This window comes from Echinops telfairi, unplaced genomic scaffold (assembly GCF_000313985.2).
Source record: "Echinops telfairi isolate 266 unplaced genomic scaffold, ASM31398v2 ScPeMD7_7436;HRSCAF=8474, whole genome shotgun sequence".
NCBI classification, from domain to species: Eukaryota; Metazoa; Chordata; class Mammalia; order Afrosoricida; family Tenrecidae; genus Echinops; species Echinops telfairi.
The window spans coordinates 3,394,074-3,421,351 of NW_022111336.1; the positions used below are offsets into that span (position 1 = coordinate 3,394,074).

The 27,278-nt window shown below is 40.3% G+C and overlaps 1 protein-coding gene across 4 annotated transcripts in view; it reads right to left on the bottom strand.

The window, feature by feature from the left end:
* Positions 1-27,278, bottom strand: part of DMD (dystrophin) — a 2,430,848-nt gene that overhangs the window by 24,856 nt on the left and 2,378,714 nt on the right. For all 4 annotated transcript variants that reach the window (XM_045298663.1, XM_045298661.1, XM_045298660.1 and 1 more), the window contains 3 exons: positions 27,085-27,243; positions 7,599-7,842; positions 7,043-7,166 (listed from right to left, as the gene is read on the bottom strand). In XM_045298663.1, the coding sequence (XP_045154598.1) occupies positions 7,043-7,166; positions 7,599-7,842; positions 27,085-27,243 (527 nt within the window). The remainder of the gene's footprint in view (positions 1-7,042; positions 7,167-7,598; positions 7,843-27,084; positions 27,244-27,278) is intronic.

Consider the following 27,278-nt stretch of genomic DNA (forward strand, 5'->3'; position numbering starts at 1 on the left):
CAAATACTTTGAGAATGATGATGGCCAGAAATGTACAAATGTGCTTGACACAATGGATGGATGTATGGATTGTGATAAGAGTTGTATGAGCCCCTAATAAAATGATTTTTTAAAAGGGGGGCGTCCAAAGAAATGACTTAAAAATATTTTTTAAATGAATGCTTAAAAGTCAGAAATTTAATCAAAATTAAATGGGACTCTGATCGATGTCAATACAACAGACACAGCTGAAAAGAGGTGGGTGACACAATTTAAAGGGAGAAAAATGCAATGGTTTGCGATGGGCGGGATGTTCTTCTTGTTGCCTTGCTTTAAAAGTGATTTTAGCCAGGACCTCTGCAACTTACGTAGAATACACAGAAGGCTCCTTACTTCTGGTGTGGACACCTAAGCAAATGGTTTCCCCTCAAGAATGGGAGCTATGTGTGCAAAGCTTATTTTCTCTGAAGAAAGGGACCGTAAGTGAACAAATAAGCCCACTGACGTTTTCTTTTGGATCACAAATCTACACCGCCTATTATGTTGCTAACCAATTTCCAACTTGATGTCTTATTATCTTGCTACTTAGGTCTCTCCTGCTGTTCTCCAGTTTCTTCAGAAGAAAATAATCCATTGGTTTATCCAAGACCAAATAATTAGCTTCAATTACTTTTTTTTGCATTTGATTTGGGTTAGATGCTTTCAATTTTACACATGCTGGGTAAACTCCTTAATCCGCTCTGTTGTACAATGGTGATGTTGCTTCTAAGTTGGTCAGTTTTGGAAAGGTGGTGAAAAAAATACTGAAAGGGGTAGCTACATTTCCTAAGTGTGTGGATTACTCCGTATCTACAGAAGGATAGCTTGTGCGCAACTTCTAAAAGATTAATCCACTAAGCTCTCCTTGACTGGGTGGCCTGCTGTCTAGAGGGTCCTCAAATGGGATAGAAGACAAATAAGATTTACCTTCTGCCCTTAGGGAGCTTAAGTTCTAGAAGAAGAAAAAAAATCATATTTAATTTTTAAAAAGACAAATTAAAAGATAGAATGCATTATGGAGCCATATAATGAATGCATGGTTGAGCTCTAAAAGAAGCCTCATTGATTCCATATTTAAGGCAGAGAAGAACGGAAAGGAAGAATGCATATGCTTGCGCTGAAGGCCAAAGAGGACTGACAAGCACAGAGCAGTGAGAGAGCCAGAAATGTGTGGGCGAGCTGAGGGGGAATGTTTGAAGGCAATAAACATTGAGTTGGAGAAGAAGGTGGACTTTGAACGCTACACTTAAAGAGCCTGGACTTTATTCTGTACACAAACAGAAGCCATAAGAATGCTTAAAGGGGCGGTGAGGAGGAATAATCCAGGGGAATGTGAATGCTAGGAGAGGAGCTGGAAGCATCTGGAAGATGGCGTGGAAAGGGAGAGAGAGGAAAGGCGAAAGAAATCCATTAGGAGACTATTTGTATTGTTTGTTCAGGTTGGTACATGATGAGGGCTTCCACTTACACACAAGCAGCTGATTGAGCTGAAAAGAGCAAAACAGTCTGACCTTGGTGACTGTATTATTGATGCTAAGCAGATTAATAAACACAAATAAGCCCGTGCTTATTTTTCTTACTGGGTACTTTGTCCCTCTCCATAAACCCAAATGTAACCCCCTGCCAATGAGTTGAGTCTGACTCACAGCGACCCTAGAGAGGGGTTCGGAGACTGGAAATCATTATAAGTGCCGATTGCCCCAGTTTTCTCCAGGAGTGGCTGGTGGGTTTGAATCTATGACCTTGTGGTTAGCAGTCAAAAGGGCCACCAAGGCTCCAGCCTCCAATTCTCACAGCCATCAAGTTGATGCTGACTCATGTGAGTGTCTGAGTCTGCAACACAGTGGTCTTCCTCATGCCGCAACCCTTTAATACAGTTCCTCATGTTGTGGTGACCCCCCAACCATAAAATTATTTTCGTTGCTACTTCATCACTGTCTTGCTACTGATATGAATCGGGCGACCCCTGTGAAAGGGTTGTTCAACCCCAAAGGGGTCGCGACCCACAGGTTGAGAACCACTGCACCCTTTACGGGACCAAAAAGCCCCATCCTCCTCCCTTGGAGCTGCTGGTGGTTCCCAACTGCTGGCCACGCAGATTGAAGCCCAACTCGTAACCACTCCACCACCAAGGCTCCTGCCAGGGGCAGTAAATGTGAAAGGTGGGAAGGTGCTGTGGGGTTGGGAGAGAGACAGGTGCCAGCCACGCCTAGAATTTTTGACGTGTGTGTGTGGGGAGGGGGGGCGAAGCATGAAACTGTTCACGATGGATTAGAAAGCAAGCACAGGCTTAGGTGGCTTGCTGGCTAATCTGTCGCTGGTGGTGGCGCCTGGTTAAAATCGTCAAAGTGACAGGAAAGATGCGGAAACGATATCATTTAAGTTCAAATCTTCCCAAGTTCTGCCAATAATGTTCTTTTTCGCGTTTTGCATTTTTCACTCAGGATCCAATGAAGGTAGGACTAAAAACATCCCCGCCTTTGTACATATTTCCTGACACTGACAGTTCAGAGGAGGCAGGCCACCTGCTTTGGAGGACGTTCTGTCCGTGGGATTGGTCTGCTTATTTACTCACGATTGGGTTCAGATGAAGTCTTTTTTACCGAGTTATTACATAAGTGCTAGTACTATATCTGTGTTCATTTCCTGTGCATAATAATCCTATTATGATTATAGTTGGAGAATATCCCTGACCTTTAGAAAGGCTCACGGGTGAAGGGTCATTCTGTCAGACATAACCATTGAATGGGTCAGTGGAACAGAAAGCAAAACAAAGCAGATCCACACCTTATTATGTATCATATACAAGATGTACGAAGACACATTTATAGCTCTAAATGGATGGTCACATGAAGTAAGTAAATACTGTAAACTAGAAATGGCTTTAAACAAAGGGTGACTGGGTAAGGTACAGCCCAGTGACACAATGGTTAAAATCCTATGCTGCTAACAAGAAGGAACCTAGCAGCTGCTCAGTGGGGGCAAAGACCTGAAAGGTCGACTTGTGTCAAGGTCAGAGGCTTGGAAACCCTCCAGGGCAGTTCTAGTCTCTTCTGTAGAATTGCTGAGTCAGAATGGGACGCAATGGCAATCGATTTATGGGGTTTTTTTTGGGGGGGTGGGCTTAGGGTAGAAGGTGTGGAAGAAGTCATTAAATATACATTGTTGTCAGGAAGCTGTAGACTCCTGGGTGTACAACTCATGAAAGACAAAAGATGATAAGCGCCATTCAGAAATATATGTGTTTGTTGCCTGTCTCTTCTAATAGAATGTTTGCTTTATGGAGACACAGTCCGAATAAAGAAACATCTAGAACACACATGACTGGAGGAATTCTTGCGATCCTTCAGCCAGATCACAAAGCATGACTTAGGCTATATTTCGTTTAAAAAAAAGAAAAAAAACCACTGGAATTGTTATCAAGAAACCAATCCCTCTCCAGAATATAGTTCAGCAAATCTCACCCTTATTGCACCTCAAACCTTCAAAGTACAGACACACACACACAGCATCGATGTAAACACCATGTGTGTGCCTCCAGAAGACAATGGGTGTTTTAATAAAATGGAGTGGGCTTATGCAGTTGGGGGAGGGGAGAAGGAAGAAAGAAAATCACCCTTGAATTCGATCTTTTCTCTCAGAAAACGAACTTCACCACCTAGCTTTGTCCATTTTATATTGGCGAGCTGTTGCTTAGCTAAACTCAGGAATTGGAATCAAGCCCTTCTCTTCAGTTCTGTCTCTGTTCCTCGGCTCCACAAACCATCAGGACCACAGTGTGCTGTGTACTTTAATTTGGGTGCTTTAATAGGCATGCTGCCTCTTCACCAGTGTTGACAGGCCTAAATAATGAATGCTTCTAAGCACCCAGGGCTCTGAATCTCCCTGCGAAAATATGCGACTTAGTTTCACATGCTTTACTTACTTCAAAAAAAGAGCGCGAGAGTGAAAACCCTGGAGTAGAAATAACAACAGTGGCACTAAAGCTCAGTTATTTTGAGAATTCATAGATTTTTCGAAGCTATATAATATTTTTTCATATACTGCACTAGCACTGACCGTCTAAACAGCCCATTAGCTATATTCTGATCTCATGTGGAGAAAGAGAATCTGATACAGAGATTGCCCTAAATCAATGAGGTATAGGAAACCAGCCCTGGACATATCCTCTTTCTTTTCCAAAGGCTGGAAAGCTGGCTTTTCCAGGAGGTTTAACTTCTCTGGAGGATATGATGTGAATTTTGCCCACCTCTCCAAATTCTTCACAGAAAGGTATTTCTCCCCAGAACCTTTATCCACCTTGCTCAACATCTTTATGCAGTCCCATCCTTATCACGAGAGGGGGACTTATCATCCCGCCGATGAGCCGGACACCCCAGGCCTTCTCAAGCCCATAGCCTGTGCCCCTCGCCCTCAATGAGCTCCATGTACTGTCCTGACCAGCTCACCAGTTGGCTATACTTGAGTTGTAGGCATCACTTAAAAATATTTTATTTCCCAGGGAGGGGATGAATCAACCAGGGTGCAGTAGAGCACTAATGGGTCACGCAATATACCTCTGATCCCTTGAGGCCTCCTCACCCCCGCTATCATAACCCCAGTGCCGCTTCCCAATCTAGACTAGACGGGAGCATGTACATAGGTACAGGCAAGAGATAAGACTCACAACACACAGGACCCAGGAACCTGAATGGGAATAGAGATGCCAAAATGTTAAGGGGAAGCAGGGCAGAGGTGGGGAGGGAGGTGGGCACCGATTACAATGCATGGCACCTAACCACAAACATCCATCCAGGGGGAAGAACAGAAACCAGAGGGAAAGGGAGACAGCAGTTGGTGGGTGTGAGATTTGAAAATAATGAACAATCTACAATCTATCAAGGGACCAGGAGGGTTTGGGGAGGGGGGCGGAGAGAAGCGGATCCCAATGGAAAGTTACTGTCTAGAAACTAATGATGAAATATACGTACTAATATGTTGGATACAATTGATGTATGGATTGTAACAAGAGTTGTAAGAGCCCCCCCCCCAAATTATATGTGTGTATATATATATAAATAACTTCCATGATGTCCAATTTAAAATTTTTCCAGCCCGAATCTCCTACCATACAACTCACTTGCATCTTTGAACTGTACCCTTGCTTCCATGAATTCTTTTAAGCAATTTGCTGCTTTTTATTCAACTTTCATGAAAAAGTTTAAACAGAATATTAACTCCTCAACACACCATGGTACCAGGTCATTAGCCTTTTTGTGTGAGGAATCAAGTGTTCTGAGCTCGTTTCCTTCCAGTGCTTTTTCCTGTCTGTGAGGTCAAATTGCTAGGGCCAAGCATAACCAGGTTAGGACCCAGGGAAAAGGAAGGATAGATGTGGAGCTGACTCATGCTGAGCCTCAAAAAGAGAAGGGGAAATGAAGAGGCTAGAGCAGGTTTTTGTGACCTTTGTAAAACCTTCTATTGCTTCGCTAACACATCAGGAACAACCAGTGAGCAGAAAGGGCAGCCCCTTTCGTGAACAGTTTAACAATGGCGTCATTACCATTGTATGTAGAATGCCTTACTAAATTTGACCTTTTTAAAAATCATTTATGCCTCACCAATTCCTCCTGCCTTCTTGGAACTGAGTCCTAGAGATAAAACACTGCTCAAAGGTTGCTTTAAACTATGTTGACTGTTAACTCACAGAAATTCATCTCGTGTTTAGTTATGCCCTTATTCTTCTTTGGTAACAGGGCCTTCACTCACTTTAAAGATTACATGGTCTTTCACTTTATTAAAAAGACAGCAAGAGAAAACCCTGGCGTGGGAAGCAAGCTCTGTCACCGATTTCCCTTCTTTTGGCCGAACCTGATTTCTCACAAGTGGACAATGAGAGCATTTACGGTGATCTAATGAGTTGGAATTTGTTTACATTTTCCTCGCAACATCTTCAGCATTGGATTTGCCCTCCACCTCTTCCTACTCCTCGATTCCTTTACTGCTCAGCCGTATGGAGGTGTTCCCCAAGGTTCTATGTCTAAGAGCCTTTGTTATATTATTTTTCACCTTCTTCAGTTATCAATTCTAGGGCATTCACTTCAAATTTCTCTAGCTTGTCCTCTGACACCAATCGCAGGCCTGTATCTTTTTCTTTCTGCTGGGCATGAAACATCTACCAATTTTTTCAAACACAGCACACACACCAGGAAACTATCACTAGCTTCTTTTAACTCTATCCTCTCCTCTCATTTCCTTTGCTCACATAATCCAACCCTTACTCACCCAAGGCTTGAGTACACTATATTGATATAATAATCTCACAGCCATTTCTTCCTAGCCCACGACTCACTACCCTAACGCGAAGGTCCTCAGAAAGTACATATTTTAACCTTTTGAAATGCCTGATCTTTCTACCTACATAAGTTCTCCTTTGGGGCAGGCACAGATGCCAGAATACATCTTTTAAGAAAGTCCCCGGCCCCCTCCGCAGCTAGTTCTCATCTGATGTGTGACTTGCAATGGCCCCCTTCATCGACACCTACCCAAATGACTCAAACATCTCTGTTCAACATTCAGCTCATGATAGTGTAATCAGATCTTCCTCTGTAACCTGATTTTCCTCCACCTCTTGTTTGTATCTTCTCCTTTTGGTAAATTAGACTCTAAGCTGTTGCCCACCCTGAGCATGAGCTTCTCATCTTAACACCTTTGTGTTTGCAGATTCTTCTTTCAAGTCTACTTGATCCTTACTTCCATCCACCCTCTGCAGTCCTTCACAAATAACAATTTATCACAAAGTCCTCTCTGGGCTCTACCATGAATAAAACTTGAACACCGCTCTGCCTTATTTTGAATCGTTGAATGACTGGCTCTTTGATGGGTAGGATATATCACTTTTTTGGTACTCCCTAAGGCATTTATGACCTTGCTTTGTCCACAACTGGTATTAGACCCATTGTTGATGATGCGGAACTGAGAGCAAATATTTTACCATTTCCGAATCTTAAGGACATTAAAATCTAGGTGTAGCTAAGTTACTTACCCATGGACTCTGAAGTTTGACTGCCAACCACCCGAAGCAGCATAGGCTGGCTGCTGTCTGACCTCTGTAGAGAAGTAGAAGGAGAGGACACCGTTGTACCATTCACCTTGGCCTCTGCCTGGGGCTAAGGCATCCAAAAGAAAACAGAATTATTTTTCATAGTAAACACTCAAACACACACACATAAACTATGATAAGCACTCTTGACTCTACAATTTGGACCTTTCTCAATCAGAAACGAGAGTTCTAGTTCAAGAGATCAAATTCACACTAGCAGACCCTCATGAGCAACTTTTTTCCATAAGTGATTCCAATTGGTGAAACAAAACATGTTTGACAGAAACAGTACTGAAGAAATATGAAAGGGCACAATCGTTTTTCTTCCTCTCTTGCTATCCCTTGCTACGCTGCAAGCACTCTGCTAGGCACAGAGCAAAGATTCAACCCACTGATGCTGGCTGCACTTAGCACGAGGCTCGGAGTCTCCATTGGACTTTTGTTCTAGAGGGCCATGAGTTCTGAGCAAGGGGCTCGGTTAGAGAGATTGGGGCCTCACTTGTTCCAGCAGCTGTCTGAGTCTATGGAGCTGGGACTCCAGTTGTTTATTGTGATCCTCCAGGATTTGCATCCTGGCTTCCAGACGGCCTTTGTGCTGGCGCAGAAGTTTGGCCTCAGCAATGAGCTCCGCATCCCGGGGGCTTTGTGGTGAAGTGGGCATCATTTCAGGAGGGGATGGCAGTGGGGACAGGCCTTTATGTTCATGCTGCTGTTTCAGACGATCATATTCTGCTTGCAGGTTCCTGTTTGCATTGGTATCAAAGAAAAAAATGGGGGGAGGGGGAGAAAGTGACTTGAATGCCGTTTATCAGATTTCATCGAACATGGAAGATAGATGTATCTGACCACCACCAAACACAACAGCAAGCAAGAGAGAGGCACTTAATGAGTGATTTTTATGATGACATTCTCACCAATGCTAAAAGAACAAAAGAAAAGTGGAAGCATTTGCCTGGTGTGTGACGCGAGCTGCTTTTCAATGTTTTATGTTATACTACAAGCCTGGTGTTCTGATAAGTATACAGCAAAGAATTGGCTCCTTTAGTAAATACGACTCTGTCATGGAATTAAAAAGTTTATACCTCTAGCAATGTTTTCGTTTGCTTAAAATGCCATCAAACATTTTTCAAGGGAAATGTATAAGAATATGGTAAGTATATACTCATGAATCTACTACTCTGCATCAACATATTTTGGAGGAATAAAATGTAACAGCTAAAGTTGAAAGTACCCACAGGTACCCTTTTCAATGATTTACTCCCTCCTCACCAGGGTCCCCAAGGAGATAATGCCATATTGAATATCCAGTCCAACATAACCATGAATATACTACCAACATTAGGTTGAACTTAATAAAGATGCTGACACTTGACTGGTTTTACCAAAAAAAAAAAAAAAAAGGAAGGTCATTTCATGTAATTCAATCTCATAGCATTATTTTGCATGCTCTTAAACTTGACATTTAAGAACTTTATGCTTCAGTGTGTACATACTAGTCTAAGAGTTGCTTTTGCCTTCAATATTGTTTGGAGATTTATCCATGTTTATACACAACAAATAGTTCATGATGTTAAGCTCTGTAAGGTATTATTACGCTTGAATATGCCAACAACATTCTACTATGATTGGACATTTTGATTTTCACAACTTTGCACTATTATATAAAATGATGTGATGAGCTGCCTTTTTATTTGTTGCCTTGGATACCTGATTAATATATCTAGATGTGGAATTGCTGGGTCCTAGCAACATCTTCACCAGTGCTATCTGTTCCCAAATTGCTCTTCTTAGTGGTTTTTAACAATTTACTGTCACGGGTAATGTATGAGAATCAATCTGATGCGTGTATTCTACTTAGCAGTCCCCTGATTATGGGTGAGGTTAAATTTCTTTATAAGCTAATTGGCTTTTCTTAATACTTTTGCCCAGTTCCCCAATGGACTGTCCTTTTTCTGATTACATTGAAAGTCATGGTTATATCCTAGATACTTGTTCTTTGCCAGTTATTCGGTGGTAAATATTAACTTCTATTCTTACTGCATGTCATCCTTAACTTTGTGGTAGTGTGTTGTATTGAAATTTTACATTTCAGTGCAATCTTTCACATTTTCATGAAATTATATCTTGTTTAAGGGAAATCATCCATATGCCTACATTTTAGTGGTTCAAATCCTATTTTTAACATTTAGAGCTTGGATGCACTCAGAATCTATTTTTGTGCTTGGTGTGAAGGTAGTAACTAATTGTACATCCCTTCCCCATAGATAGCAGAGTCCTGGTGGTTTAGTGGTTACACGTTAGGCTGTAATCTGCATGGTTGCTAGTTTGAAACCACCAGCAGCTCCGCAGGACAAAGACTGGACTTTCTACTCCCATAAACAGTTACAGTCTTGGAAACCCACTTGGGGGGTCGGGGAGGGCAGGGATGCAGGGAGTCTCTGTGAGTCAGCACCATTTAAATATTTTGTCTACTTAATCTGTTTAGTGTATATTTCTAATTTAATGGCATTTTAGTCAGAGAACATCTGTAAAATATTGATACGTAGAGAAATTGTTCAATATTTCTTTTTGCAACTAGTTCATAGTCACTTTCTGTCAATGTACACAAATACTTGAGAAAAATGAGTTTGTACTAATTTGAAAGGCGAAGGCTCTAAAGACATACTTAGATTGTGCTAGTTAATTTTTTCCTCAAACTGCCCATTGCCTTGTTAATTTTTTCCTTTGAAGCTATCAATTTTGGTTAGAGGAGTGTTAAAATAGAATTATGGATTTGAAAGTTTCTCCTTTTAACTGTCTTACTTTGCTTGATATTATAGTTTGGACCTATGTCGTTAGATTCATTGGTGGAATGCAATTGCTCTTGATAGGTTCTTTTATAATGCAGCACGCCATTTTCTTTTTTAAAATGTCTTACTCCCATGAATTTTCTTTTGCTGAAATATTTATATGAGACTCCACTTTCACTGGATTCCATGTGTTGGTGTCAAAAGGAACAGAAACAGTCGTAGTGCATATAACAGGGCCAAATGCTGCGAGATTTTCTAGGACGACAATTTCAGTCCAGGACAGTTACAATACTTGATACTCAGTTACTGATGAAAACTCTTTACACCTTTTCTTCCATTTATGAGAAAAACCCAAATAAAGCAACGCATTTCTTTTGTTCACAAACTATATTTCATCAGATAAGAGAATTTCCTACTCAGGAATGTGAGTGATTTCTATCTATGAAAGAAGAGTTTCCCTTTGTCCAGAATAATGAAGTAAATAAGATAAACTCGTGACCACATTTCCTATTAGGAAAAAAGCTTCTCTTGTTCCACCCCTGAAAAAAATTGTGTTCAGTGGGTGATATGTCTTCCAAAATGGTCAGTTCTCATCCACTGGCTCTCCCCCTTGAAGCAGAAATCCAAGCAAGATCTACTCTGGTTTTTGTAACTCTACCTTACACCTAACTTTGACAAGCTTTCTAGGAAGGTGTTTAAAGTAATGCAGGAAATTAATGTATGATTCTTTTTACCTACAGGGATGGAATCGTCCCTTATCTGTACTGAATGGAATTTCCTCCCTGTATTGATAACAGTTGGACCTGGTATCAATCTTCAAGGATAATTGTATGTGCAGTTTGTTTCCTTATCAATTTGCTCTGACAAAGCAGTGATTGGAAGATATTTAGCAAAGTAAGTTTACCCTCAACCAGACTGTGCACACCAGTCTTCCTTGTGTGGAGCTATGTCATCCCCTGTAATTCAATACAATTTCTGCCCACTTAACCGGCAATCAGCTACATTTCTGTGAAGATGATACCGCATTGAGAATTCACAAAGTTTCCTTTGATAAGAAATACCTCCTAGTTTCGCCTTGTCAGAGATCAGACTCACTACCATCGAGGGGATTCCGATTCACATAAGCTAAAAGCAATGTTCCAAAGACCCCGTGCTTTCATTTAGAGGTCACAGCCAAGATGTGTCCTTCCACCAGATTGGGTCATCCTTGATGGTCCCTTTGAAATCATGGCTTTTGGACATGGACTTTAGGAGAGTACAACTGGGAAGCAATTACTTACTGTCTTCCCAAAGGTTTATCCTAAATGTCCTGAGAGGAAACTCGTCACTGTCTACTCTCTACTCAGCAAGCCTATTCTGACTCATCGCAACCCTACGGGATGGGTAACACCGGCCCTGTGGGTTTCCAAGACTAACTCTTTATGGGAATAGAAAGCCATGTCCTTCTCCCGAGGAGCGGCTAGCGGTTTCAAACTGCTAGCCTTGAAGTTAGCAGCCCTAGCATGATCTATTTGGGTACTTTGATCTTTTGGGTTGAGTTCTCCAAAACAGTATGTTCAACACCTTCAATTTCTATTTTTGTGTTTTGTAGTGCAAAACAGAAAAGGTTCATTTTGATGAGCCAAGACTTCTCAAAGCTCAGCTGTAAAGAATAACAATTGCTGTGTTGGCCTTTCTTGCTTCCCAGATATTTGAGATTTCTCTTGGGAAATCATTTAAAAATTTTTATTTTATAGGATCATAGCCTTCAAGTCTGGAAGATTCTCAGCAATTATACTATTATTTGTCTGCCATTCCCTCCCATTCTCTACCTCTAAAACCCTCATGAAGTATATTTTAGAAACTTTATGGTCAATTTTCCTCCTTTCTTAAATTGAGCATTTAGATTTCTTACCCTTTTCTCTTAGTGCTGTGTCTGTAAGCGCTCCTCATCATTGTTGAATGTCCTTCCCTTCTCTAATAAGGGCCAGTCTGGAGTTCATCTTGCCAAGTTGAAATTTTAATAACTACAGTGTTCAGATCTAAGGATGGATTTTTTTCCATATCCATCTGCTCCTTTACCATTTCAGTCTGTTAGTGTTTTAGAATTTAGTTATTCATGTCTTTGAGCATCATAAATATACTTTAAAACAATCTTCATTGTAGTATCCTCATTTTCTTTTCACTCATACTTCATTCATCTTTTGATTGCTAACATTTGAGGGGCTATCTTTCTTCTTTAAGATGTTTGAATTTGATTTAAAAACACATTTTGAAAAGAACATGTGTGCATTGTCTACTATATTTTTGTGAGTGTTTTCTTTGTATTTGTCTCGACTTATGAATTCATTTCTCTCTGTCCAGTGGCTTTGTGGGTGTTCCTATTTACCACTCAGGTAGCTGCGGTGGTGGTGTTACGTACTCTCCAGTGAATTTGGACTCATAGTGATCCCATGTACAACAGAACGAAATCACTGCTCAATTGTGCACCATCCTTACAATTGTTAGGTGGGAGTCACTTTTTCAATGGATCTTTTCAGGGTGGTTTCCAGCTAGATCTGATATTGCTACTGTGCAGTTCGTTCACTGAAGACATGGAGATATTTTATCACCAGGCAGTAGGAAGGCAAAGCCTGTTCCTGGGTTCAAGGCTGAGATCAATGGATGCTCCTTTTCCACATGCACTCCTCACCCTCGAGCTCTGTCAGTTAGGTTCAAGAATGGGTATAAACTATAGCCTCTTGTAGCAGTTAGGGTAGTTCTTTGAATTTTTCTTTCAAAGATGTGCTTCTCCGGGTGAGTATATCATAATAGTAGATTTTTGTGAAGATGTTATTTAGGTTTTTTTCCCAGAAATGGTCAGCAAGGTCACCACTGTCTCAAGGTGAGTAGTTTTAATGCTTAACTCTCAAGTTCACAAGTTGGTCATTTTAACTGTCAGTTGTCAATTTGATATGGACTGGTATATATTTTACGTTTCTGAAAGTTATGTGTGTACATCTCACCCTATTGCTTCTGTAATTGTTAGAAGGTAGTCACGGAATCATTTCAACACAGATATGTCAGTGATCAGATGATGGCTCCATGGAGAATCAGTTTACATTCTTGATTATCTTGTAAATTACATTTCTCTGGTAGCTCCCTAAAGAACATTCATTAAAATTCATTGCACAAGGCTACTGTCACTATCATTCCTCCCCACAGCCACTCATCTTATAAGCCTTCCATCTAAGATCCATCTCTTATTCTCTACAGTTGAAACATCTGTCTGTTCTGCAACTACGTAGATAGGATTAACTTTATGTCATCGTGTATATAAATTTGGTTTTCCAGATACAAATTCCTTTCTAAAAATGTTTTCCAACCAACACACATGAGCTGTGGGTCAAGCTGGCAAGCCTTGATGCCTGAAGCCCACCACTGAAAACATGAAAGCAACTTGGGCCCCGAACAATAATTTATGATAAAGAACATTACTGTGATCATTGTATACGTTCTAATTTACAGAGGTCAAGCGATTTTAAGGTATATAACCTACACTTTAAAAGGAATGACATAGTAGTATAAGGGGAATTCTGAAATAAAAAACTAAAGGTCACTTCCCAGTGACCAATGCCTTCTTCACACAGGTTTATATAGTAAAAGTGACACCAAGGCACCTGCACAGATATAAGGTCTATTACATATAGTGAGGCCTGTATCAAAGGTGTGCATCTAAAAAGAACAGGCCTGCAGAAATCCAAATGTACCCTCCTGACATATTAAAAGCAGCTACATCTGATTCACCCATAGAGAGTCAGCCTAACAGTCAAGCCTATAGAACTCTTCTGGCCAGCATACATCTAGCAAAATGAGCCATTTCTGCTTAAAACACACACACACACACACACACACACACACATATATAAACTCTGCAAGCATGATTAAAAAATAGAAATTGCACAGAATCTTTTTAATTGCACTAAATATATTTAAAGCTATGTGGTAAATTGTTATCAAACAAATTGTCAAAAGTACCTCTACATTCGGTGGTAAAAGATATTAGTGTATCCTGGCATTAACAGTTTGGATTACGGAGAAACTCACTGGGTGGAAAGTAAGAGAATGCATATTTTACATCTGCCTTAAGCAAAACAGTGAGAGAAAAAAACAACTATAGGACCTTCCTCATTTCACTCCCTCTCCTGCTCGGATTTCTCGTCTTTTTCTCTTGGCATGCTTTCTCATTCAAGCGATCAGTGTTCTTAATTCCAACTGTGCCTACTGAAATTGTTCAGCATTCACCATTTGCATCTTTAACCTTCACTGGACTTTTACAGTACTGTGTCACTTCTTTCAGCAATTTCTACATTTGAAAAGCGTTATCTTAACTTTTTATATTTTTAAAGGTTTGTTGGATCAGGAGAAAGGTTGAATATTTGATTTAACAACAACACACCCTCCCGCAAGCCCCCCTCCCCCAAACCAATACACTGTCTTTTTCTGCTGCCTTTAGGAGTCCTGGTGGTGTAGTGGTTATGTGCTGGGCACATGGTTGGCAGTTTGAAATCACCAGCAGCTCCGTGAGAGAAAGACTGGGCTTTTTAGCCTGTAACAGTTACAGTCTCGGAAACCCACAGGGAGTTGCTAGCACTGACTCGATGACAGTGAGTTTGGTTTGTTTTTTTGCCTACCCATGGCTGAGAAGGGTTTGAAAGCACAGTTTGGGAATCAGAAAGTCCTTGATTCATGCCTTGGCTTTGTCACTTGCTGAGGCTGGATAACTTACTTCAAGCACTAATACCATTTTGAATATTAATGCAATAGTCTATATCATATGCATAAAACTGTCTTAGAACCATGTGCAGCCTATAGTAAGTGTTCAATAATTTCTGGTTATTGTTATTATTTTTACTTCTTCCTCCCTGTATTCTGTATTTTATAGACTTGAAAGCTTAGGGGATGCTAAAAACTTTCCATCAAAAGAAAACACTTTGATTATCTGAAGTGAAAGCAATATATGAAAACTTACTGAGTTTGACAGAAAACAGAGTGCTTAGAAAACTCATTCATCACTTAATACTTACTCTCTTCATATATAATCGAGTTTTAGGCCCCCCAAAAGATTATATCAACCCCAGAATTTGAGAATAAATGTATATAGTCCACTATCTGTGATATAATGAAGTTTATTATAAGTCAGCATCTGGACAGAGTGAAAGCACTAAGGTAAAATTAATAGGATGATAATTCCTTAGGTTTTCTTAAATTTGCCAGGCATGTGACAAAACTGTCAAATTATGTCCATAATTATGTCCATAATTTACGGCTCCAATTATGATGTTTGGATCAAGTCTACAGGGGTAATGTATCTAGATGTGCCCAGTTTTCTGGATATGGAATTGATATATCAACTAATATGTTGCTTGACTTTTAAGAGACAGATCCAGAAAATACTAATTGGCTTTCGTTTATCTTTAATGATTGAGATATTTTCACACATTCTTAATCAAGAACTAACAAATTAATATCTACAGAATAAATATATTATTCAAAAGTTAAACACCCGAAGAGATGAGTTCATGAAAATTCTAACCACTATAAATGGAAACAAAGCAGATAGAAAAAAATCCAAGACAAAATGGCAGTGAATAGTTTTTATCATTTTAAAGGGAAATGAAGATTAGAGGGGTTTTAGAAGTAGAAGAATTTTGTCACCAGTGATAGAGTTGTTGAAGAAATGCGTTTCAATTTTTAGATAAATACAGCAAAATATAAAACAACATTTGCTTAGGACAAAAGATATAATAGTCCCCAAGAGAAACACAATTCTATGATTTTTGTGACCTATCTTGTGTCCCTCATATGCAGTTAGAATTTGCTTTGAATTCTCCAAATAAATTAATCTTGATGGCCTATTTTTCACTTCCTGATATGCACTGCTTGTCCTATCTGATCCTATATTGTCTTCTATTACAATGACTGAAATGACAAAATTATTTCTTTAACATATGCTCCAGTACTTGTACATGGACTTTCCTAGCAACATTACTGATAATAGCCAACAAGTGAAAATAACCCAATGCCCATCAACTGACAGAAAGATAAACTAATTGCAATCTATTCAAATAAAGAATATCACCCAATCATAAAAATGAACAAAATTCTGCTACATGCTACAATTTAGATAAACCTAAAAAGATCATGCCAAGTTAAAGAAGCTAGACACAAAATGTTACATGTTGTCTGCTTCCATTTATATAAATCATACAGAATCGGCAAGTCAATAAAGACAGAAAGTAGATTAGTGGTTGTCTAGGGTTTGGAGATGAGAGAAGAAATAGGGAGTAACTGTTAATGGGTTCGGGGTTTCTTTAAGGGGGTGATGAAAATGTTCTAAAATGGATTGTGATGATTGTACAATTCTCTGAGTACATTGATAAACACTGAATTGTATACCTTAAATGGATGCATTGGATAGTATACAAATTATGTCAATAAAACTGTTATAAAAATAATTCCCAGAGTATTTCTGACAGTACAAAAAAATATTTCCCCAGTGAAGACAATAATCTTCTAATATTCTCACTTACTCTAGAAGAATCAAGCTTTAGTCCATGCATATTAAAGAAAAAAAAGTATGTACATGTCTGTAGCACTATTTATGTAGACACTTCCAAATTTTCAGATGAGAAGTTTTGTTTTGTTTTAGGTCAAAAATAAGCCCAAGTCTGGAGTAACCTAAATAACGAATGTTTTCAGTCTAATGGAAAATGATACCATCCTTTAATAGATAAATTAAGGGATTGAGGAAAAGAATAATATAATAAGAAATGAGAAAAACATGAAAGTGTTGAAAATCAACCCCAAAACATCCATCAGGAAGCAAGGGGAAGTTTAAAGGGTATTCATTCATTCATTTATTCAGCACATATTTATGCATCTAAAATTATGGAGATAAGATGTGGAAAACACTACTCCCCTCACACACCAAGGCCCATTTCTGACTGGGCTGATGCCCAATTTCTGTGAAGTAGACAGGGAGCTTTTTGGTCCTCTCTTCCTGGGCTGACCGTATGCTCTCCTCAGGCTTCATCTTCTCTGAAACCAAGACTACTACAAAGGCCATTACTTCTTAATATGAACTTCTTTTTCTAAACTCCAGACTTGCCTTTCCAATAGTCTCCTAAATGTCTATTAGCCACGGGCTCTGTGAACTGGAATTTGCTAAGGGCCAACCTACATGACATAAACATATTCATCATTTTCATTCTCTCTAAAATTTCAGAACCAGAAAAGGAGTCAGCTTCATTATGTAGCATTACATGGGATCATATAGTAGTTGCCTGTCTTGTGAAGGTACATCTAATCTTACCTGAAGATGGATGTTACACCTGTTATACCAGTACTCCTGTTATAAGATCAAGAAATAGCTTTCCATATGTTGATAATTCACTTTTTAAAAATCACAATCCAGGAGTGGTCTCAAGGAACAATTAGCCTTTGCATCTAACTACTTTGAAAGATTTAACATTAATTGTGATAGAGTAAAAATGGCTACCTTTAGTAAACATCTTTCACAATTTTACTGGATAATTAAGAACTGCACATAGAAAGTTAATTTGGCCAAATTGTTGATGTAACTTTCTGTTAGTGGCTTGACTGGAAAGACTTTCCCATTGTCATGGGAGAAAATTTAATGCCCACCTCTGGATTTTCCACACCAAATCAGTGTGGCTTCTGGGACTTCTAGAGCAATTGCTTAACTAGATGAGTGGTTCTCAACCTTCCTGGTGCCGCGATCCTTAATACAGTTCCTCATGTTGTGGTGACCCATATGTGGGCATATATGCATGTTGGCGGACCCGCCTGGAGATGGATAGAGGAGCAGTGTCTCAGTTCCTAAGACCATCAGAACTATAGTCATAGGGGACCCCTGTGAAAGGGTCGTTTGACCCCCAGAGCAGTCGCGACCCACAGGTTGAGAACCGCTGTACTAGCTCAACTCAAAAGTTACTTTGTAATAAAAATCTAGACTTCATTTGCAAGCACCTTGTGAAACTTAAGGTTTATTGTGTCAACCTGGCCAATGAACACATGTGGGATTAATTGAAGGGCGGAGAGAAAAATGGCTCGGTGAGCCTGGCCTTTCTGGTCTTTTGCTCTCTGATGGTTGGACCCGGGTACAGCTGCCTCAGCGAGCTCCCTGCTTCAGCTGGCAAGGCTCACTTCCTGTGTGACATCCCTGAGAAGAAGCCACATGGATCTACCCTGATACAACCCTGGGTGCTGGAGACTCCTGCCAGCGCTGAGCTGCTTACATGCTCACTGATTCGGCTTTCCTACTGCAGTCAGCATCAATGCGTGTGTTTTGTGAGTTTGAGGAGGGCTTTGTAGATCGGTGTTGGACATAGGGGCTAATGTCGAACTTATGGGCTTGGATTGGACTGGGTTGGGATGATTTCTTAATGTACACTTATCCTTTATTTAAAACTCTCTCTTATAAAATGTGAGTGTCTATGAATTTTGTTTCTCTAGTCTATCCAGAATAACACACACCTCTTCTAGCTACTTTTTCTATTGCCTCCCAAAAGACAATGGTTAGACTTGTTAACCATTGTATTAGAAAGTCAGCCTACTTGCCTTTTGTTCAAAGTTTTTCAACCTAATATAAGTCAGAATAACAGAAGGACAATCTTCAGACTCTCAGCAAGGTTAATCTTAAATTGGAGTCTCTCTTGCTGTCACTGTTCTAATTAGAAAAACCAAAACAACTGTTAGAATGTCTTAGGGACATGCTATCTATCCTCTCTTTCAGGTGTCCTGAATTTTTTAAATCTGGATTGTTCTCCTTGAAAGGTATCATGAATGAACAGTAGTACAATCTTGAATTTTCTTTACTAAATTCTCTCCATAGAACACTACAAATGGGCTTGAGATCCTCTAAACATGAGCAACATACTGCAAAATACATTTTGGGCAACATTGACTTTTATCCTCAGAGAATATCTTTGTGGTTTATCTCATTAAGTTTTCCACAATTATCAAAGGTCAGTAAAAATAGCCACATATATTATTTGGTCTTTGTTTTTCCCCCCGTTTGTTTAATGTTGATAAGAACACTACTCAATGGATCACATCAAATGTGACTGTAGTTTAGAGTTTGAATGCAGGCCCCATTTCAGACTGGCCAGTTATAGCCAGTGTGCCTTCACGGTCTGTAGCACAGTTCTCAGTCAGGAAACAAACAGCCTTTCCATCATAGGGTTGTTAATAAGGATCAGAAAAGCTCCTACATGTAACGGGGTGTAATTCTTGTCCATAGAACACACTCAAATGATAGTTTGTTTGTTTTTTTTTAAATTATTGTTTTTGCTGCTGTTATTATACAGTGCCAGAAAAACTGTAGCCCTTCCTTAGGTAATTTTGCATGTTTTTCTCATCCCACATGAAAAGGGTTATTATGTTTACCTTTGCCCCTTGGCTGTAAGGAAGCTTGAATAAATTTGAAGCTCAATCATATCAACTATGCTAATCTCTAAAATGTGAACTGATTTACTATTTATACAGTGAGAATCTTACTGCTATGATTCCCCCGTGGCCACCCAAATCCTAGTTGGAAGTGAACAGATATAAAACCAATTGAAGAAAACACTAATACCCACATGTCTTTGAGGATACAGAATTCAATAAAGTTCAATAGTTTTTTCTTTGCATTTGCTATTTCCAATTAGTTGGTTTTTTCTGGGTATGTACATTATGTTGGCTTTGTTTATTTCTTAAACCATCATTTCCCAGTTCTCCAATTCAAATATTTCTCACACACACCCCCCCCAGCAGCTCCCCTCTTCCTTCTCCTCGGGCCACATTCATCCAGTGACCTTCCAGTTTCCATCCTTTTCTTACTCCTCTGCAACAGACTTCCTTGAGACCCTAAAGGGACTCTCACTGTAGGAATCCACTATCTGACTACCAATCGCCACGGCATCACACTTAGTGATTTTTCTCAACCTTTTCCTGCTTGAAAAGCTTGCATTGTTCAACTGTTTATAGGAGTGTTTTCCCAAGTGGGTCATACCACCCTCCTGGGGTGCTGAAATGACCTAGACAGAGCTGTAGAAGCATCTTTCAATTGGATTATGGGTATAATACAAAAGTTTTTAATTGCCAGAGGGTGCTAAGATTTTTCTTCCCTGAAAAAGTGGTGGTAGGCCAAATAAGTTTAGGACCCTGTGGGCTAGAGGAGAAAGCCCAAACTCCATAGTAGGATATATAAATCCTTTCAAAGTGTGGTTTCCATCTACCATTCCAGTCCCTACTCATATTCCCCTCATTCCACAATCTGGGTCCCACACCTTAACTCAGTTCTCCATCAGTCTGGCAAACTTCCTCTCAATCTGCAAAATGATTCAATCTTCAACCTTCAGCTCCCTTCGTGAGGGTCTCTCCAATTTCTCAGCATTTATTGTAATTAGCTATCATTCTGCCTAATTAACTGTAATCAGTGGTTTATATTTTAATGTCATTTATTGAATTGTGAGCTCCATGCTGACAAGAACCAATTTTATTCATCTTCATAGTCCCCATCCTGATAGCTTTAAAAACGCATGAAACATTCAGTAACTGTCTGCTCAATGTAATGGAATTACATCCTTAGGCCTGGAATATAACTGAAGACACTGATGACCACGATCAATTCTACTGGTCAAATAATGGAATACCCAAAGGGGCCCAGGGTATCCATAGAAGACGTAAAAAGGGAAATGGAATGGATTCTAAGAACGCCAGCCTTTCTCTAGCTGTATTTGGAAGATTTGAATAGTCTGTTGACCTGAAGGTGCTTGAATTTTTCTGTGGAATGAAAGAAACAATCCTTACAACTGTCCCATTTCCCATGCGGAAATACTAAGTACGCCAGACAAAAATGGGAATTTTCTTTTGATTTCCAAGATTTCTGATTCTAAGATACATGGGGCCTTAGGATGGAGTGGCAACCCTAATCTCTCAAACTCATATACTCCCCATTTGAATAGATTTAATTACTTGTGGTTGTCTCGTGCTGTTCTGTAAAAGGTTTAATACAATGTGAATACATTTCCCATAACAAGGCAGTTAAAAAGAGAGGTCATCAGGATACAGAGAGAAAGAAATTGTTTTTCTGAATGATCCATCCATTCCTGTGAATTGGATAGCACGAATCCGTTCTTTCAGACACAATTAATGGTGAGCAAACCGTAGAAGATGTAGTTAACTGGGTTTATCAGTTAGAAATGAAGCTTTTGAAGCATGATGACTTCCCCAACCCATGTGCCTGTCCTCCCTGCCTGCGTAGAGATAAGGCAGTGGACCTAACTCTCCAAACAGCTTTGAATGGTGGAGTACTTACCCTTCAGCTTCCCGTCCTTGCTATAAAATGTCTTGGCTGTGTGACTATGTGGGCGAACTATTTCCCAGGAGAAAAAGAAGGAAAAAAAGAAAAGGCTCTGCAGCTCTTTGTGTTAAGGTCCATGTTGCTAAGTGAGACGAAGGCTAGTTTCATTATATCGTTCATGTCATAATCTTTTATATAAAAAATAAAATCAACCCCCCCAAAAAAACCAAACAAACATAGAGAACAGCTGTAGGTAGGATTGGTGTCTATTAAATTCCAAGATGTCTACTGGACATTTGAGAATTCATTCCAGCATCCTCCCTAGAAGCACCTTTTTAAGTTTCCACCTACCACATCATCACTGCCTTGAGGGCCACACCTCCGATGCTCTTGACCCGTCTCCCTCCCACCTCTCTGAGAAAGGCTCAGTCATTCCTGTGCTCCTTCCTCACCTCTTCAGGCATATTCCTCTTGCACATGGAAAATTATTATGGGAGTGTGAACATTACACAACTACTTCCACGCCCCACACATGTATTTGCGACCATTCTCACATGTGGAGAAGATATTGGGAAGGACACATTAGAAACCAGCCATGGTCCTTGCCTTGGAGCAGGGAACTCACAACCTGGAGACATAGCTAAGGGAGACTCGCTTTTGTCTTTATACCGTTTGGAACCCTTTGGATTCTCTCCAATTTGTGTGCATTGCCTATTTAAAAATTAAAAAAATCATTAAAATACTTCAGGTTCACATTTTTCAGAGTTGTATCAAGCTCAGTACTCTCCTGCTACACACTTCCAGTATAGAATTACTCTCACAATTTCAACTACCACCTGTGAACTATGGGCTCCCAAACCTTTTACCTGTGGTCCACACCTCTCCTACAAGCTTTAAAGTTTTATTTCTCATCAACTTCCCATCAGATATTTACAACTGGGTATCTCCGTAGGACCTCCTATTCCACCTTTCCTTTGTCTCATTTGTGGTCTTGAAACTTAACCAAACCAAACCAAATCTTTTGCCATTGAATGAATCCTGACTTATGGTGACACCACACCAAAAAAACAAAACAAAACCTGAATTCACTTCCATGGAGTCAATGCTCACTCTTAATACGCCAGCCCCTGTGGGTTTCTGAGACTGTAACTGTTTACGGGAGTTGAAAGCCCAGTCTTTCTCCTGTGGTGTTGCTGGTGGTTTCAAACTGCCAACTATGTGTATCACAACCCAACTTGTAACCACTAGGCCATCAGGAAGTCGAATCAATCCTGACCTAGGCAACACTATAGGACAACAGAATTGTCCCATCAGGTTTTCAAGGCTCTAACCTTTAAGGAAACAGACTGCCTGCCACATTGTTCTCTACTGTCGATCTGTGAAGAACTCCCCACTGTTGAATTCAAGGAGGGAGGGGCCAACTGCTGCCCCTCCTCATTGGTCAGTCCCAGCTGCAAACCATCATCTTTGTGGTGCATCCAACCAGACTTAGGAATCATCCCTTCACTCCTCACAACCACCCCCATCCCTCAAATTAAACAGCTCTACCCCTCCCTTGAACTCTTTACTACTTAAACCCACTCACTCTCCTTAGTTCTATTTCTTTCCTTCAGACCCTAATCCTTTTCTTCCTGCATTTCAGCACTACCTCCTAATCAGAGTTGCTTCTTCCAATATTGTTCTCTACACACACATCAACCTCCAGAGAGCATCACCCCGGGCTTAAACGCTAGGGGAGGAAGAATAAAGCCCTCAGTATGGCACCAAGCCCTTTACAACCTGGGCTTTGATGACCTGCCCAGCCTCATTACCTTCCATCTTCACCTTGTCCTAAAAGTAACACAACTGAATGCCGTTTCCCACACAGAGATGTTCTTCACCCTGACACCTTGGGTTCTGTTCCTTCCAATGTGCACACAGACCACACCTGACCCTTCAGCTTCCTTTCTTCTTGGTTATCTTCTTATCATCAACTGAAGACTCACACAGAGGTCTAATATACAGCCTCTCCTGAGGCCTTGGAGATCAATAAATGTTAAGTCAGAGCCTGAAGTCATTTACAAGGTAAAGCAACAGGTTTGAGTTTTCCAGCTAGTTTAATGTAATGGCAAAAGTAATCAATCTACAACAATTCTGAGCATAGCATCCAACTTGCATAATAATTGGATGAATAAAAAGGAACAGCTCAAATTTAAGCTGCCTGATGTCGGGTAAAGTGACATCTTTGTGTGACCCAAGCCATGGTCTTTTCGCTTGCCTCCTATGCACATGAAAGCTTGGCAGTGACCACAGAAGGCCGGCTGAAGGAGAACTGATGCCTTCATAGTGCTGTGATGACTATCACAAGTGCCACAGACGGCATGAGGAATACACAGGGATGACTTGAAAGAAGGACCCCTACAATGTTCTTTAGAAGTGAGGATAGCGAGACTTCATTCCAAGAGTTTGGGGACATGTTATCCGGAAATCCCAGTCCTTGGGAAAGGATATCATGCTTGCTAGAGTAGAGAGGCAGTGAAAGATAAGAAGCGCCTGAAGGATAGGGATGGCTGAAACAAAACCACGAGTTTGCGGATGGTACACGACCCAGCAGTAGTTTGCTCGGTTGTATACAGGGTCGCTATGAATGGGAACCAACTCAATGACACCGAACAACAATGTCTAGTAGCCCAAGAAGACATACATGCAAGGCATTGAGGAGGTTCTGAAAATCCACAGTGCTGCTTGCTGCCATTACAGCTTTAGAATGCACAGTCAATCAGCTTACCATTCACTCTCCTTTTAGACATAGGTACAATTTCATAATGGCTAATTTTTCATTACCAAGACCATACCTTGAATTTCAGGGTAAGTCTTAGTTCAGTTAGGCAGTGAAAAGAATATGTTGAGCTTTGAACACTAATGATACGTCAGGAGATAGCTGATTCACCTTGAATCTCTGTGTAAGTTTGCAATGATGAGTAATTCCAAAGGGGAAAGTCCCAACATCCACCTCGGCTTCCACTAAATAAAGGTGGATCTAAATGAGTACCTTGATAAGATTCAGAATTAAAACATTAAAGATTACGCACCTCACTAACGTTACTATTTGCTCAAACGTATGAGAGATACTTTTAGAGAGTAAGTCATCGAATGATTATGACAAAGGCTTTGGATATATTTTGGGTGATGCAAATAGACTAAAATTCTATGTAAACACTTACATAGAAAAACACTTAGCTGTTCTGTGGTCCAAGGCAGAGTTCCTATTGTGAGTCAGAAATTTTGGATTTGCATTTGGTTCTGCCACTGGTTGACTGAAAAATCAGGGACAAGCCATTTGAACCTTTCCGAGGCTGAACCTTTCCTCATATAAAGAAAGGAAAAATACTCTGTCTTAGGGATTCCAAACCTGTTACCACCGAATCCATTCCAACCATAGTGATACAATAGGAAAGCGTAGAACTGCCCCACAGGATTTTCAGGGCTGCAATATTTACAGAGCCGATGATGGGTTTGAACAACTGACCTTCAGTTAGCAGCTAAGCGCTTCCCCCAAACAGTATTGGAAACACATACTAAATACCCAACAGTCACCATTAAACCCACTGCTCGTGAGTGAATTACAATTCATAATGATCCCATATGACAAAATAGAACTACCTCCTAAGGCTTTTAAGCTGTAGTCTTTTCCTGCCGCAGAGCTCCAGGTGGGTCCCTACCCTGGCGTTTGGTTAGCAGATGAGTACTTAGCCATTGCACTACCAGGACTCCTTTGAGGAATATTAAATGACCTATAGTACATCACCCAAGTGCTCTGAACATGGCAAAATGATATAAAAAGACGACACAATGAAAACACTCACACACTACTGAAACATTTACTCCCAAATAATATCAAATTCTATTGATGATGTCATTCCAATGTTTTCTTCCTCGTTAACTTTATTTCTCCTAATAATGAAAGTTGAACATAAATGGCTACTTAGACAAAGTGAGTGCAGTCGTTTTATCAACCGGAATCTTCACTGTCGAACAGTGTTACATAGAAGACCAGAGATGGAGTTTTTATTAGAACCAACAGAACATTCAACATTCCTTCCCTCCTGGATGGTACTCAGGTGGTATCTTTCCTGTACTGTATTCTTAACTTAGGTCTTTACTAAACGTGTTCTGAGTATTCACAAAATTCACACTGTGACAGGTTACTATAGGGGACGTGAAGATGATTCAGATACAGTGTTCTCACCACTCAGTGAGAGGTCCTGACCAATGAAAAGGCCAACTACCGTGGATTTTTCTGAGAAAAGAGCAGAGTGCTCTGGACCTCTATAGGAAACGTAGATTGCTTCCAACTGCAGGAACCCAGCTGGGTCCTTTGAGGAAGTTTATTTGGGGTAGGGTCATGGATGGTGGGCAGATCTCCTTTGGTATGAGCAGAGATGGCAGAGGAGGCTGCTAGGCCAAGAAGCAAACTTGCGAGCAAGATGTAGTAGAACCTAAAAGCTAGGACAACATGGCTGGCACACAGGGTGTGCAGAATAAGTCGAAGCCAAAAAAGCAAGCCATGAGAAAAATGGGAAAAGTTGTTTTGACTGTTCAGGTGAGATCTTCTTGTCGATGCAGCAATCAAATTCACGACGAAGGCCATGATGGGTCTTGATGCTGGAAAGACGCACAACTAGAGCCAGTACTGAGGACTTATTGACAGAGGGGGAAAGAGACCGAAGGGAAGCCAACCAGATCAGGAGTTAATACCATAGTCTACAGGAGAAGTATGAAGGGCTAGGAGGGGCAGTGGCCGCAGAAAGCAATGGACGGATGGCAGGGTTGCTTTTCCATCTTGAGGTGACACACACCCTGAGGGCATTGGCCACAGACATCCTGTGCTGCCTAGATTAAGAGAGAGGTCTTGGTGCCTTGGGCTAAACCGAAGAGATGAAAGTACTCAAGTCCCACAAATGTGAGCAACTACGCCTTTAAAGATTTGCCCAGTAGCATTTGTCTGAAGAAGGCACACCGTGCGTTAGAAATGATCACCTGTAAAGGCTCTCTTAACCAGGGGGCCTGTGATATAATAAATGGAGTAGTATTAAAAGAAAAGTCCTCTTTCAGACATGTCATGCCATTATGATTATGTATTCAAAGACTAAGCGGCACGTGGTCGCGTGATTCAATGTTTGCTTTTTTGTCTTTATATTGATAAAGGAAAAAAGTAAACATCTTATGATTTTAATTAACCTGACACCACTTAATACCTTAGAGGTCTTTACATCTTGTTTCTGCCTGCAGCAGTTGAGAATGTTCTTTAGCCTTTCACCTCTTCTACAGTGTCTGCTCTGGCTACGCGGACATCATTTCGAGCTACTGTTTCTCGCTGGGAGCGGTCACACTAACATGCTCTGCCCTGAGAGTGCTCCTAAAGTAATGCCTTCTGAAGTTGGTGGTGAGAAATAGGATGAAATGATTTCTTCACAAATATGACTGAGCCAATAAACCTACTTTTCTAAATGATTTTTGATAAGATGTAAGAGGGCCAAACACATGTACAAATCATGCCATCATTAAATTAAATGACCTGTATTGTTCGCAAACTCTATTCTCAAATATAAAATCCAAACTTCTAAAACACATGCAAACAACTCAAATACCACCATCAGCCACGTTTCCTTTCACACCTAAAACATGAGTTCTTAATTATCCTACTGCATTCATTTTCTTCTTTCCGAAAACAAAAGGTAAAGTGAATCTGTAAAGGGAGCTAAAGAGATTATTTTAGAAAAACAATTAAACATAACATGACTCTACGTGAAGATTCCTGGCGCTTTTCTATGTGTGCAAGTGTATGCCCTCTGCATACCAATGACAAAGCTAGAAAGAAAACTCACCTGTTTTCTTCCTCAAGATCTGCTAGGATTCTCTCTAGCTCCCCTCTTTCCTCACTCTCTAAGGAAATCAAGATCTGGGCAGGACTACGAGGCTGGCTCAGGGGGGAGTCCTGGTTCAAACTTTGGCAGTAATGCTGGATTAACAAATGTTCATCATCTCTGGAAAATAAAATCAAAGGTTTTGGTTTTTTCTC